This window comes from Pleurodeles waltl, chromosome 7 (assembly GCF_031143425.1).
Source record: "Pleurodeles waltl isolate 20211129_DDA chromosome 7, aPleWal1.hap1.20221129, whole genome shotgun sequence".
In the NCBI taxonomy this organism is placed as follows: Eukaryota; Metazoa; Chordata; class Amphibia; order Caudata; family Salamandridae; genus Pleurodeles; species Pleurodeles waltl.
In genome coordinates, this window is record NC_090446.1 from 1,512,146,827 (window position 1) to 1,512,162,526 (window position 15,700).

Here is a 15,700-nt window from a genome sequence, read left to right on the forward strand (position 1 = left end):
TATTCCAAAAAAGCTCATATGAAAGTTTGCATAATCCTTCTTTATTTTCCAGGTACCCAATGTTAATAAGGTCACGATATAGGAAAGCTCTTGATCATTCATGTTATCCGTATATAAATATTTGGAACAAAGTTTATGAAAGTCAATGTGAATAATCTTGCTATTGTGTTCTTAACTCTTGCTTCCACAGGTCTCCTTCCCCGCTGTTCCCATCCTAAAACTCCATCCCCCACTTGGCTATTCTTTAACTCTGTGCTATAATAGCTAGTAGATTTTGGAGCTGCCAAGAGGTGGACATATTGGGAGCAGGCACAAACCCAGAGCATCCGGGCTCCCTGACAGGTCCCTCAGGTACAGTGGGCTGCTATTCCGTGGTGGTCCTTCTCTGGCAAGGGAAGAGATAGACTCCCTACTGTTAGAGAAGATGACTCAGACAATTACAATGTTCTGAAGTCTGCACTCTTGGATGGATTTGGCTTAGCCACTGAACAATATAGGATTAAGTTCAGAGATACCAGAAAAGAGTCTTCACAAGATTGGATAGACTTTGTGGACTGTTCAGTGAAGGCCTTAGAAGTTTGGTTGCATGGTAGCAAGGCGTCTGATTATGAAAGCTCATACAATCTGATCTTGAAGGAGCATATTCTTAACAATTGTGTGACTGATTTGACAAACCAGTAACTTGTGGACTCAGATCTGACCTCTCCCCAAGAATTGGGAAAGAAGGCAGAAAAATGGGTCAGAACAAGGGTGAGCAGAAAAGCTCATACAGGGGGTGACAAGGACAGCAACAAGAAGGATAGTAAGTCCCATGACCAGGGTAGGGACAAAGATAAAAAGTCATCAGAGTCTTCATCAGGCCCACAAAAATCCTCTCGGGTGGTGGGCCCAAACCCTCTTCTAACCATCAGAAAAAGCCTTGGTGTTATTTATGTAAGAACAAAGGCCATTGGGCAAGTGATCCCACTTGTCCCAAGAGAAACACCGAAGCTTCCACCACCACAACCCCTACTGCTTCCAGTAGTGCCCCTAGTAATAGCAATGCTGGTGGGAAAAACTCTACAAATAGCCAAACAAAGGGTGTAGCTGGTCTCACTTTTGGTAATGTAGTGGGGGTTGGTCTAGTTAGGGAGACAACTGAGGCTGGTTTAGTCTCTGATGGTGGCATTGACCTTGCCACCTTAATTGATTGTCCCCTTAATATGGATAAGTACAAGCAACTACCCCTAATAAATGGTGTTCAGGTTGAGGCCTACAGGGACACAGGTGCCAGAGTCTCTATGGTGATGGAGAAACTGGTTGCCCGTGAGCAACACCTACCTGGTCATCAGTACCAAGTTACTGACGTCTATAACAACACTGTTAGCCACCCCATGGCTGTTTTGATTCTCAACTGGTGGTGGGGGAGTGTTACTGGTCCTAAAAAGGTTGTGGTATCTATTGACTTAGCTCTAGAATGTCTTTTGGGTAATGATTTGGAATCTTCAGCCTGGGCTGAAGTGGGGTTGGGGGCCCATGTAGCCATGCTGGGCATACCAGGGCATATCTTTGCTCTTACTCGTGCTTAGGTGAAGAAAAGCAAAGAGGACAGGGAAACTTGGATCCTGGAACAATGGACCAAGTGCTCCCAAAAACCAGTGGTAGAAAGGGCAAACCCTTGTCCACTATCCCTCCCTCTCCAGAAGATTCCACTTTTGATGAGTAGGAGTCCTTGTGCAGAACCTACGCCAGAAGTGGTTCAAGCTGACACAGCTGAGCCCCTTGGTGTAGGGGGGCCTGTCAGGGAGGAACTGAGGGCCAGATGTAGGAAACAGTTTGAGACTCGCAAACGGCAAAAATTGCCGTTTGCGAGTCGCAAACTGGAGTTTCCTATGCAGAAATGCATTTTGCGAGTCGGGACCGACTCGCAAAATGCATTTCAGAGTCGCAAATAGGAAGGGGTGTTCCCTTCCTATTTGCGAGTCGCAGTGGTATGCAACTCCATTTGCGACTGCGTACGCGGTCGCAAATGGAGTCGCAGTTACCATCCACTTGAAGTGGATGGTAACCCACTCGCAAATTGGAAGGGGTCCCCATGGGACCCCTTCCCCTTTGTGAATGGACCCCAAAATATTTTTTTAGGGCAGGTAGTGGTCCAAGGGACCACTACCTGCCCTGAAAAAATTCCGAAACAAAAGGTTTCAGATTTTTTTTTTAAGTGCAGCTCGTTTTCCTTTAAGGAAAACGGGCTACACTTGAAAAAAAAAACTGCTTTATTAACAAGCAGTCACGGACATGGAGGTCTGCTGACTACAGCAGGCCTCCATATCAGTGAGTGCCCATAGTCGCTATGGGGCCGCAATTTGCGACCCATCTCATTAATATTAATGAGCTGGGTCTTTGCGACCCCATAGTGACTCGCAGAAGGTGTCTGAGACACCTTTCTGCATATGGTTTGCGACTCGGAAATTGCGAGTCGCTCGGAGTCGCAATTTCCGAGTCGCAAATCCAAGTTTTGCTACATCTGGCCCTGAGTGTGGCACAGCAGACCTGTCCCACACTAGAGGGTCTAAGACAGCAAGCTGTCAAACAGCAAAATGGGGATGTCAGTGACTCACATAGAGTTTATTGGGAGAACAATCTCCTTTATACTGAGGCAAGGGACCCTAAACCTGGCAATACCAGGAGACAGGTCATTCCCTTGCAGTACAGGGAATTCCTCCTAACTCTAGCACATTATGGCCCTCATTCTGACCTTGGCGGGCGGCGGAGGCCGCCCGCCAAAGTCCCGCCGTCAGGTTACCGTTCCGCGGTCGAAAGACCGCGGCGGTAATTCTGACTTTCCCGCTGGGCTGGCGGGCGGTCGCCTTCAGGCCGCCCGCCAGCCCAGCGGGAAAGAGGCTTCCACGATGAAGCCGGCTCGGAATCGAGCCGGCGGAGTGGAAGCTGTGCGACGGGTGCAGTTGCACCCGTCGCGTATTTCACTGTCTGCGCAGCAGACAGTGAAATACATTTAGGGGCCCTCTTACGGGGGCCCCTGCAATGCCCATGCCAGTGGCATGGGCACTGCAGGGGCCCCTAGGGGCCCCGCGACCCCCCCTACCGCCATCCGGATCCCGGCGGTCGGACCGCCGGGATCTGGATGGCGGTAGGGGGGGTCGGAATCCCCTCGGCGGCGCAGCAAGCTGCGCCGCCTTGGAGGATTCAATGGGGCGGCGGTACACTGGCGGGAGCCCGCCAGTGTTGCCGGTCCGACCGCGGCTTTACCGCCGCGGTCGGAATCCCCATTGGAGCACCGCCGGCCTGTCGGCGGTGCTCCCGCGGTCCTCCGCCCTGGCGGTCTTTGACCGCCAGGGTCAGAATGACCGCCTATATTTCCTTGGCTGGACATCTGGGGCAAAGTAAGACCTGGTTCGGACTTGTCCCTTTCTTTCACTGGCCTCATATGTCAGAAGACACAAAAGAGTGTTGTCGCACTTGTGTGACTTGCCAAGCTAGTGGCAAAACTGGTGTCACCCCAAAGGCCCCCTTAATCCCACTTCCAGTGGTTGGTGTGCCCTTTGAAAGGGTAGGGGTTGACATTGTTGGCCCCCTTGACTCTCCAACTGTTTCTGATAATAGGTTCATCTTAGTGGTAGTGGACAATCCCACAGGACACCCAGAGGCCATCCCCTTAAGGACCACTTCAGCTCCTGCAGTGGCTAAGGCCATCCTGGGAATATTTTCCAGGGTGGGCTTTCCTAAAGATGTGGTATCAGACAGGGGTAGTAACATCATGTCTGCATACTTAAAAGCTATGTGGGAGGAGTGTGGTGTAACTTATAAATTCACCACACCCTATCATCCACAAACAAATGGACTGGTTGAGAGATTTAACAAAACTCTCGAAAGGCATGATCATGGGACTCTCTGAAAAACTCAGAAGCAAATGGGATGTCCTCCTGCCATGCCTCCTTTTTGCCTACAGGGAGGTACCCCAGAAAAGAGTGGACTACTGCCCCTTAGGACTCCTCTTTGGTCACCCTGTTAGAGGTCCCTTTGCTGTTGTGAAAGAGGGGTGGGAGCAATCATTGAAGCCCCTAAACAAGACATTTTGGACTATGTACTTGGCCTAAGATCAAGGATGGCTGAGTATATGAAAAATGCCACTAAGAACCTTCATGCCAGCCAAGAGCTATTAAAGCAATGGCATGACCAGAAGGCTGTCCTGACTGAGTAGCACCCAGGACAGAAGGTGTGGGTTTTGGAGCTAGTGGCACCAATGGCACTCCAAGACAAATGGAGTGGACCACATCTTATTGTGGAGAAGAAGGGTGAGGTCACCTATTTGGTAGACCTTGGCACTGCCAGAAGTCTCCTCAGGGTAATTCATGTCAACTGCCTTAAACCCTACTATGATAGGGCAGATTTGACCCTACTCATGGCCACAGATGAGGGGCAGGAAGAGGAGCCCCAGCAGCTGCCACCTCACAGACAGGTTTCTGCCCTCCTGGGGATTGAGCAGCTCAATCCCAGGAAGGCAGAACAATGCATTTCCTTTAGGAGAGGGGTGTTACATCCTCTCCCATTGGAAATAGATGTTACAGGCACGGGAGGGGTATCCTCCCAGAGGCTCTGGAAATGCTTTAAGCTCTGGTCACTCCCCTTTCCTTTGTCCAGTTTCGCGCCAAAGCAGGGACTGGGGGTCCTTAAACTAGACTGGATTATGCAAGGAGGGCACCATCTGTGCCCTTTAAAGCATTCACAGAGGCTCTGGGGGTCTACCCCTGCCATGCCTGTAACACCTATTTACAAAGGGAGAGGGTGTAACACCCCTCTCCAAAAGGAAATGCTCTGTTCTGCCTTTCTGGGCTTGAGATGCTTAAGAAATAGGAGGGCAGAAACCTGTCTGTGAGGTGGCAGCAGCTGGGGCTGCCTGAAAACCTCAGAAAGCGGGTATGGCAGTACTGGGGGTCCACTGTGGAGCCCCCAGAGTGCATGGAATTGTAAAACCAATACTGGAATCAGTAGGAAAGTACAATTCCCAGGTGTTAGACACCTTACAAGGCCATGTTCGGAGTTACCATTGTGAAGCTGGACATAGGTATTGACCTATGTCCAGTGCACATGTAAAATGGCATCCCCGTACTCACAAAGTCTGGGAAAATGGTCCTGGATGACATGGGTGCACCTCTGCTAGTGCAGGGGCGCCCTCACACACAGGTACCTTGTACCCAGCCTTACAGGTTTGAAGGTCTGACATATAGGTGACTTATAAGTGACCTGGTGCAGTGAAAATGGATATGAAAGGGTGCATGCACCATTTCACGCAGGCTGCAATGGCAGTCCTGCAGAAACCTTTGCATGGGCTCCCTATGGGTGTCAAAAGTAATGCTGCAGCCCATAGGGATCCCCTGGAACCCCAATGCCCTGGGTACATAGGTACCATATACAGGAGACTTATAAGGGGGCACCAGTATGCCAATTTGGGATTAAATATTGGTTACCAGTATGTGGTGACAGATTTGGGAAAAGAGAGAGCATAAGCACTGGGGTCCTCGTTAGTAGGATCCCAGTGACACAGTCAAGAATACTGACAAACAGGCCAAAAACCATAAGCACTGGGGTCCTGGCTAGCAGGATCCCAGTGACACAGTCAAACACAGTGACAAACAGGCCAAGAATTAGGGTAACCATGCTAGAAAGAGGCTACTTTCTCACCACCCCCCTCAAATATATTTGGCCCAGGGCCCCAAAATCCATAACTCTGTTTTGGAAATAGTTCTCTTAGTGGAATTCCTCAGGTCGAGTAGTTCACTGGCTCACACAGTTAGGGTCTCAACGACGTTGCAACTTTCCCTTGGATTTGAGAGACAATGAAAAGCTTGGAGGAAATGCTAACTTCAAACGAGTGATAGAACAGCGAATTATTTTTATCTGTTAGACGCTCCTATGGATTTGGAATTATGTCCAGAAATCAGGTATCTCTGCTATATGCCAGGTGTTCTTGGTATGGTTCCCTTCACAGATGATTGGTTCGGAACTAGGGGGAGGGAATGAACTAAAAGTGACACACCTGGCTCATTCTCTCACACCATGAGAGTGGAGAGCAGGTGAGCAGAAGAAGGGAAAAAGAGAAAATGAAAAGGAGGTGGGAAATTCATGGGGGTGGTGAAGAGGAGGGGTGGCAGAGGGGAAGAGGATAATGAGTTAAGGAGCCAAATAGGATACTCTGGATTACTAGAGTTAGGAAGCGGGTGAAAGGGCGCAGAATGCAATGATGAACAGAAAAGAGAACGGATGTCAAGAAGGGCGGTAATAAAAAGTATACAATGAAGAGAAGAGGAGAGAAATGAGAGGAAGCCGAAGAGAGAAAGAAGAGTGAAGGTCAGCAAATGGAGGGTGATGAGTAGACGAGGAACGTAATAGACTCAGCAGGGTAAAAGGTGATACGCTAAGGTAGGGGGTGAAGACAGGTGAGAGATGGTGAAAGGAGCATAAAATGGGGGGGTAATACACATTGAGAAGAATAAAATAAGAAAAATTGGAGACATGCGAGATGAGGAATAAGTGAGGAAATGGGTAACATGATATTGGAGGCTGCAGATTGGGAACAGTGAGAGACTGTAAAACAGGAGGTAATGGGAAATGGAAAAGCTAAAACCAGATGAGTGGGGAGAGAGAAAGAATCAGGGGAGAATGGATCGATAGCCACTCACACTCCATCTCGCCATCGTTGCAATAATCTGAATTGCAGCATACTCGTTTGATCGTGGTTCGGCCAGTTGTGAAGCTCTCAGTGAAGTAAAGGTCCTTGCAGGCCTTGGCACAGCCCTTGAAGACCATGAACATCTGGCCATCTGCAAGAAATCACATAACATATAGTTACTGTAATTAAGAATGATATTTAGTGGTAATAATATGGTATTTTTAATGTATAGCTTCCCTTATTGGACAGAGGCAGAGTTATTCGCCTGTAATGCATAGAAACACAAATAACTAAGAATAGGGCATCAGGCAACAGTTCAGCACACCTAAGCACAGCCCATTCTCTCTGATCTCTCTTCCTTCTGATGTGTGATGTTGTGAGTCCAGAGGCCCTCAGCAGCCTCTAAGGTGCAAACTCAACTGGAAGAGGAACTTCACTGATGAAAAGACAGGCATTGCTGAAACTTTGGCGCATATTTATGGGGAATTGGCGTAAGTCGCAAGTCTTCTTGCTGCGCTGCCCTACCCCAATGTGAAAAGGCAGGAATGCACCATGTTTATGAAATATGAGCATTCCTATCCTTTCCCCCTTCACTGGCTTACAATTGGCTGCCTAGCACCAACACAGGTACCCTTGCACCATGGTGTAGGGGACCTGAAGTGCATGCAGGATTGTTTTTGTGCAGGAAGGAGTACCTTCCTGCACAAAACCATTCCTGAGAGGCATTTGTCTCTTTATATATGTACCGCAGAAAGGGGGAAAAGTGAGGAGAAATGAAAATATTTATGCTTGTTATGCCTGCTTGTGGAGGCCTCATGTTTTGGCACTGCCCCAGGTTTATGTGATTTGGGTTTGGGTAGCGTCAAAATCCACCGGTGGGAAAACCCAGTACAATGCCCATGGAACATCTCCCTGGCGCAGAGTAAGGCAACACAGTGACTTTCTCTGCCTTTCCTTACTCCATACCTATGAGGCCATTCAAAGCTATGCAAAGTGGCTTTGTGTGGCCTCATAGATATGGTTGAAAGGCAAGTGGCCCCGGAGCATAAAAAAAATAATGCTCCAGTGTCACAAGCCCCTCATAATCATGCCGCTTTGTTCCTGACCACTACAAGAAACTACTTCTCTCTTTCTGCACACCCTCAGTTTAGTGGAAAGGTGGCCACGTGGCAGTTGGAGATCAAAAATGTGAATGATTTGGGGGGCAGGAATGCAACCTGGGAGCCTCACAAAGAAATGGCAAGATGAGAGGAGGCAGTAAAAATGAAGGATAATTTACCAATATTGAAGTGTCAATGGATCTACCTGGTGATGAGCTCAGATCTCACTTTTGTTCACCCTTCACCCCTCCCTCAGACAACAGTATTTCCTCCACTTTGGCCCTCAAGTTGTAACCGCCGCGCGGCTGCCAATGCGGCTGCACTTCCACGGTGGCCAACACAACATCCCCGCTGGGCCCGCGGGGATGTCGGCCGCAACGCGGGAGCCGGTTCCAAATGGAGCAGGCAGTGTTGCGGCGTGAGACGGGTGCAGTTGCACCCGTCGCGCTTTTCACTGTCTGCTATGCAGACAGTGAAAAGCTGAATGGGGCCGTGGCAGGGGGCCCCTGCACTGCCAAAGGCCCAGCGACTCCCCTTTCCGCCAGCCTTTTCATGGCGGTTCCTACCGCCATGAAAAGGCTGGCAGGAGGGGGACTCGTAATCCCCTGGGCAGCGCTGCCCTGGTGGATTAAAACCGCGGGACCACTGTGGCGGTAAACCGCCGGTCCTGGCGGTGCGACCGTGGCGCTTCCGCCACGGTCGTAATGCCATGGATTGCACCGCCAGCCTGTTGCCGGTGCATCCGTCGAAACAGCCCTGGCGGACTTTGACCGCCAGGGTTGTAATGAGGGCCTATGTTCTCTGACTTGTTGCATGTCTTCAGTTGAGCCACAAAGAAGACAATGTTAGGCATGTGCCAGCAAACAATGGTTGTGTATTGAGTGCAAGGCATAGCACATTAACATAAAGTAGTGTCCAAGGTCCCTAGGTTGAACTGACAAAGTATGTAGAAATTCCAACATATAATTTAAAACATGTTTGTATGACAGCATTGAAAGTAGTACCTGCATGTTATCTTTGGATTACCACACCATACTAATCCTTGTTAGAAGATGATCCACAATGACATTTAAGATTAGTGAGTATAAGTATTTATCTACTGCCACCCACAAATGGCATCCATGGCCCATTGTTTGAGATCAATAAGTGATATCCCTTATGCCACTGACCTGCCACTGCCTCCAGTCATATGGAACTGTGCCTCATGCTGCCCCCATTGGCCCAGAAGCTGTAACTCCATTGTTTGCAGAATTAATGTATGAAACCCTTCCTACTGATGTGTCCTGTGAAATGTGTATATGACCCCATCATAGCTACAAAAATCCAACGTCCGCATTTGACATTTGTTCCATCTGTATGCGTAACTGTGATATTATCTGTGTGTAAGGAATAAACAAATGCCCTCGCCTTGGCACTTATTGTCATCAATACAATCACAGTTGCCCACAAGCATCGTTCTGTAGTACAGCAGATGCCCCTTCATTTTGAACAGCCACCTGCAGGCAACATTGGACAACTTCTTGTTTGACGAGGTTAGTGTTAAACTCCATTCCTGCTGAACAACCTGTGCTACATAAGCATAACAACTTGCAGTTTGAAGGAGGGCAAAGAGTACATGACTCATCAATAACAGGCCCAATTAGGAGATGCTTTTTGTCAGCATTGTCAACCTTAGGGTGGTCTTCCCCCAGACTTTTTGCCTTAAACCTCCTATTTTTCTGAATTTGTTTTCGTTAACTTTAGGACTCTGCACTTTACCACGTCTAACCAGTTCTGAAGGGCCTGTGCTCACTTCTTAAAATATGGTAAAATTGGCTTACACCTGATTGTCATATTTGATTTACCGAGAAGTCCCTAGTAAAGTGGTATACCATAACCTAGGGCCTGTAAATTAAATGTTACTAGTGGGCCTGCAAAGTAAAACAATGGTCCCTAGACATATGAATGCAACAATGCTACCAACCAAATGGCTATTTATTCCAGAGAATCAACAGGAAAATGTTTCTTTATTAAAGTATTGTATAATGGCGCAATTGGTATGAGTGAAAAAACATGCTTGGTACTCTCTCATCACTGACACACATGCAACTATAGTGATCAAAAGTACATATCTAAAAGCAAGAATACCATGGCCAATTCTTGGCTAATTAACAATATAAATAAGGGTCTGCAATTTCAGTTAGCTTTTCGATCACTAAGGAAATAACAGGATCATCATCTGGACTGGCGATACAACCCGAATTAGAATCATGAGTGAAAACGGACCTTGCAAAAGACTCATGGAGTAATTCAATCATTTCAAGTCCCTAGGGCATGATACCAGAGGATAAGGGTCCACTCCCTCTTCACTTTGCCGCCAGGAAGTATCTTTCATCGCACCATGCCCAAATTTTGTTCACTCCCTATTTGGGACCAATTTTGAATGGAGAAGCTCACTCTACACGCCAGGGTGTTGGGCATAGACTCCCTTGACATGAGGATGCCTTCATTTGGTTCTGGAGTCCTCCTCCAGGAGTTTTGGACCATTATCCTCAGCTACCAACACTATTTTGTGATTAGGTGGACACAGTGGTTGGTAGCCTTAGTTACGGCTTAAATTTTGGCTAAGTTGTTGGCAGCAGTATGGAGGCCCCAGTGTAGGAAAGTGCAGCTTTTTTTTTCTATGCCCCCCCTTTTTTGCCCCCAATACAGATGCATACAACTCTGTTATCCAGGCCCAGTGCCTGTGCTTTCTCCAGAAATGGTTATGTTGATTTGGTGATTACCTGATTGGCAAGACTTTACTCCCTTATAAGTTCCTACTCAATGGTACCCCAGGTACACAGGGCATAGATGGAAAAGGAACCTGAGGTTTGCAGCATGAGTTTGTACCACCCTGGGTGACCCTCCCAAAGTATTGGTGACAGACCTGCTATTGCAGACCGTCAGAGTGGTGCAAACTGCTCAAGTTCAACTGTGCCCTCACCAAGAGTGTCACAGTCCCATGCACAGCTTTATAATTATGTCAGACACCCCTAAGGTAGGTCTCTGCAACCCAGGAGGCAGGATGCATTATATTTCATGTACAAGCATATAATCTTCTATGTCTCTATAGCACCCTTTCCAATAAAGTACACTATACGTGCTGGCTAGCCCATAGGGTAACATGGGGTTGGCCTGGGCTGCTAGCTCCATTATGGTACTGCCTAGTTAGTCAAGGTTAGTGTCAGACAATTTGCCTTCTCTCCCCCAACATGAATCTTATGGCAAGGAACATCTGGTATGAACCCAGGTGGCACACTAGAGGTTGCCCATCTGTTTTCCACCTTCATTTGTGCTCTGGCTACGCAGCCCACACTATTTCCGGTGCTGCCACCAAGACATAGTTCTGACCTCCTGTCAGGCAGTCTGGGTGATTTTATAGCCATCAGCTCTGTCCTCCAGCGAGGAAACAGCAGGCACATTTGCTCATGGACAGTAAGAGTGTCAGTAGGAGGGCTTAATGTTACTCAGGTTACTGGTACTTAGTGGCATATTTATGGATTGTCACTCACTGCAGTGCAGCGTCACCTTGCTGTGCTGCACTGCATGATAGGGAAAGGGTAATATGGTGCATTCCAGTATTTTCCCCTGCGCTGACGCCCTTTTGGCAGCATCTGTCAATGCAGACATTTTTGCACCATAGTGCAAGGGTGCCTGCATTGCATACAGGATTGTTTTTATGCAAGAAGGGACACCTTCCTGCACAAAAAACAATCCTCAGAGGCATATTCTTCTATCTATATGTGCTGCAGAATGCAGTACTTTTTTCTGGTTTCAGGTTTCTGGGCCTGAAATACTCTATCTTTTTCGGGCCATCCCTCTTGAATTCAAGCATAGCTGGTTGGTGGCTATGAATAGAGTGGTCACACAGTTTATATGGGCTTATTCCAAGCCTAGGTAGTCACTCAAGTACTTATCTTTACCCAGGGAGAGCGAGGGCTGGGCCGTACCAGATTTGGAATTATATGATTGGGAAGCTTCTCTCCAATATATGCGTCCACTTTTTAAGGACACGGAACAACAGTATTACAGAACTTCTATATAGGAGGTTTTGCTCGTGAAAGTGGCTAGAGGTAGTCCATTGTGACAAGTTGAAACCAGTTATTTTAAAAAAGTCCAGCTTAAGACAGTTCACAGGGTCCACAAGGTTTGGGCACTGATCTGTAAGAAACGTGGGCAGGGGCATTATCACTATTACATTTTGATAGAGAACAACCCACTACTACCAGAGATTTTCAGGGGTTACCCTGTTATGGACTGGGTGGCCCACGGAATTGAGAGGCTGGGAGACTTCTTTTGTTCAGAAGAATTAGTTTCTTTTGAAATACTGCAAGATACGTTTTGGATCCCTCAAAGGGACTTTTTTAAGTATTTGGAAATTAGGGATTTTCAGTACCGGAAAGTGGGGGTGGGGGCGGAGGTGGGTGACGTTGGTGCTTGCGGTTTTCAGTAGTTGGAGGTGTTAGATCACCTGGTCAGAAGGGAGTCTTCCTCCATCAGTCAACTTTATGCAGATTTGAATGCCCTCATCTTGGATGAATTAGGCAAATATATTGCAAAGTGGCATGGCATGCTGGTGGCGCTGGATCGGTCTTTCTTGGAGTCATTGGAACTGGGGCATACTACCTTAATATTGCCAGCCGGGCAGGACAGTTGGCATTTCCTGTGCTCGCACATGTTTGGTGGCTACTGAGGCCTTGACCACTATGGGAAAAGATCACAGAGTTCCTTCAAGTATCTTTTGGTCTTAATAGTGATCTGACCAAATTACTTATATTGCTGGAAATAGGCAATGACAGGGTTCCCTCGGCCCCTAAAAGATTTGTATTTATTGCAACAGCTGTGGCACACCTGTGCATATCGTCCTGCTGACACGATAAGGATCATCCTACCTTTCAGCAGAGGCTTGCCTGACTTCTGGCTAACTTTAATTTGGAAAAGGCTAATTATGTAAAAAGAGGCGGCAGAGCTCTTAAGAAGGTTAAAGCAGCTTGGTCACCGTTTTGAGAGTGGCATAGGAGTTTATCATCCTGATTTCTTATGTCCATCTACATGTGTGGGGGGTAATGGTTTATTAAGTGTGGGACGATTAGCTAAAATGATTGAAAATGGGATGTGGAAGCCATGCGCCAAAAATTAGGCAATGGAGGCCTCGCCCTCCTTGGGGCAGTAATCTTGCAGTGCTTGGTTTATGTGTCGTCACTGACTGGCATATACGATGATATACGATTGTATTGTTTCTGTTGTAAGAGCTTCCGCACTGTAGCTCTTTTCTGTTTTAACAGTCTATTACTGTTTGTTGAATTGTTATGGTCGTTCCAATGTGCTGCTTTTCTTTTGCAAAACGTATATAAAAAATAAAAACAAAAGAATGCAGCACTAGTTATTTCTCCTTGTTTTGCCTCTTCTGGGAAGGCAAATATTTTTGGCACATTCCCGGGGTCATCAGTCCTGGTAAATCTGAGAATGTGTAAAAAACATGAGAGTAGCATGGGAACATCCATGCAACACCCATTGAATGCCTCCCTTGTGCAGAGTAAGGCAACACAGTGATGATATGTGATACATTGCTTTACTCCAGATTTATGGACTCAAGTCCCCCCCTTCCCTCTCAACCCTTCCCATTCCAAGACCCAAACTACTCAGAGACTCCCACAAAGTCCATTCTACACAAGGAAGCTAAAATACACATATATATCCCTACATAATACTTCCCCTTGATCCATTGAATGTGACTTCAGTTAATTTAACCTGACTAACATTTGCAATCATTGCCTTACTAACCCAAGCTTATTTTTAAAAAGTTTGCTAGGGCACATTGAGCATCCTAGTATTCCATGTACGCCAACAGTGCAAGTGCTTCATTATGATGGGAGATATTGTGTTTTATAATAAGTGGTTTCAAATCCTGATTCACATCCTATAAAAATGTAAACAATCCAATAAAAAATGGATGTTAAAATGTTGCAATCCTAACCCACACATACAGGTATTCTCATCCTCTAAAAGTGCATTAAGCTTCTCAGGCCTTAGAACATCAAAGCCCCCTGAAATTGTAAAATAATAGGAGTAACTGGGCATTTGGCAAGGCAGCTATATACAGGAACAGCCTCTTATTATCCAACATATAACTTGCTGAGGGTTTACTCTTTATATACTTTAGGTCAGATAGGCTTGATGTTCTTCTACATGCCTCTTTCAAGTCACCTTTCAAGAGGTGACAGGCCTCTGTCAACTTGAAGTTCACCATTTGTAAAGCCACAGCAGTTTTTCCTTATCAATTCCTGACCTGCCTCGCACATCTTAGCTCACACCTCACAATTTCCTTTGCACAGAGAAGTGATACCTTTTGGACCTCAGAGAACCAAAGTTTATCCCAGAAACTCAAGGTTGATTTATAGGCCAAGGAATTCCAAGCCTGCAGATTCCCTTGTAGCCTTATCACTGGGCCCATCACACCTTTATGCAGACCAAGCGCTTTTTTCAAACATTTGTCTTCACACTTCTCCTGACTTGTCTCTGTGATTAAGGTCAGTAATTCAGTCCCATAAAGGCATGGGGAGGGGACCATCGCCTTATAGAAAGTTAATAGTGGGATCTATGAGAGTCCACCAAATGTGTCCTTGAAACGCACTATCCCACCTATGGTTGAAGCTGCATTCATCTCCACGATTGCCTTATTTAGCGCACAATTACATTTTTTAGTAAACATCATCCCTAAATATTTATAAGAGGTTATCACGTCCACCATCCTATTACCCAATAACCACTTGAATGGTTTTGTATTTTTCCCAAAAGCGATTAGTTTGGTTTTTCCCAGGTTAACCTTGAGTTTGTTAGTCTCACAATAGATATTAAATGTGTGCAATTTTCTCCATAGGCCTACCTGAGTCAGGTCTAAACTGGCCAAATCGTCTGAATAAAGCAGACATGGCTTGTGTCTGCTCCTTATTTTCAGCAAAATGGAATTAGTAGTAGCAAGGACCCCGGGAAGGTCTGCAAGAAACAGAGAAAACAATGTAGGGGACAAAACACAGCCCTGCCTCAGCCCATTTTATAGGGGAATTCTTTTAGCTAGGGCCCATTTAGGTCAAGCTCAACCTAAGCCTAATTCTGTGAAAGTAGTTCCTGAAATATTACTAACAAGCAAGGGGGAATTTGCCACTTGTCGTAGCTTCTCCCACAAAATACTACGATCCACTAGATCAAAGGCTGAACTAAAGTCAACAATAAAACAAAGCATATTTTCTGTCATTTCCATTGTTTTTGCCACAGAGCCTACAAGCTAAAACTATGATCAACTGTTGCATGCCCTTGCTTGAAGCCTCCTTGTTCCACAGGGTCAATATCATTACCCTCGACCCAAGTCTTGAGAAAGATAAGGGTTACCTTTGAGTACCATATTGCACCAAGTCAAGGAGGCTTATCAGGCGAAAATTGCTTGTGTCATTTGTCTCCCTTTTTTATGTATGGGTTTGATAACTGCACCTTTCCAGCTTGGTGAAAAAATACATGTCCTTATTATAGATACAAAAACGTTTGAGAAAAATGTTGCTCACCACTTAGGATTAGGCTTAATTACAATTGCCTTATGTGGCCCAGCTGCCTTGGTTAGATTTAGGGAGGCTAACGATTCTACTAAAGATTGTACTGAGAAAGTATCCAGAGATTTTTCCCCTTTCTTGGGCCAAGTTCCACTTGCAGTTGCCTCTCTAGCTTTCTAAATATTAGTTATGTGAGAGACCCAAGCATTTTTTGGAACTTTGCTCCTTACCGGAGGATTTGACTTTGTACACCCTTTCTGAACTAGCTTCCAGAATCTTTTCATATCCTCATCGTGGAGGATGCAAACAATAACGTCCCAATTTGACTGATAATAGGCCTGGTTCTTAACACTAATCAATGCATCGTG

At 46.4% G+C, this 15,700-nt stretch overlaps 1 protein-coding gene across 1 annotated transcript in view; it reads right to left on the minus strand.

Moving 5' to 3' along the window:
• Nucleotides 1–15,700, minus strand: part of LOC138247457 (phospholipase A2 inhibitor and Ly6/PLAUR domain-containing protein-like) — an 89,662-nt gene that overhangs the window by 40,642 nt on the left and 33,320 nt on the right. The window contains exon 3 of the mRNA XM_069202082.1: nucleotides 6,678–6,818. Within this exon, the coding sequence (XP_069058183.1) occupies nucleotides 6,678–6,818 (141 nt within the window). The remainder of the gene's footprint in view (nucleotides 1–6,677; nucleotides 6,819–15,700) is intronic.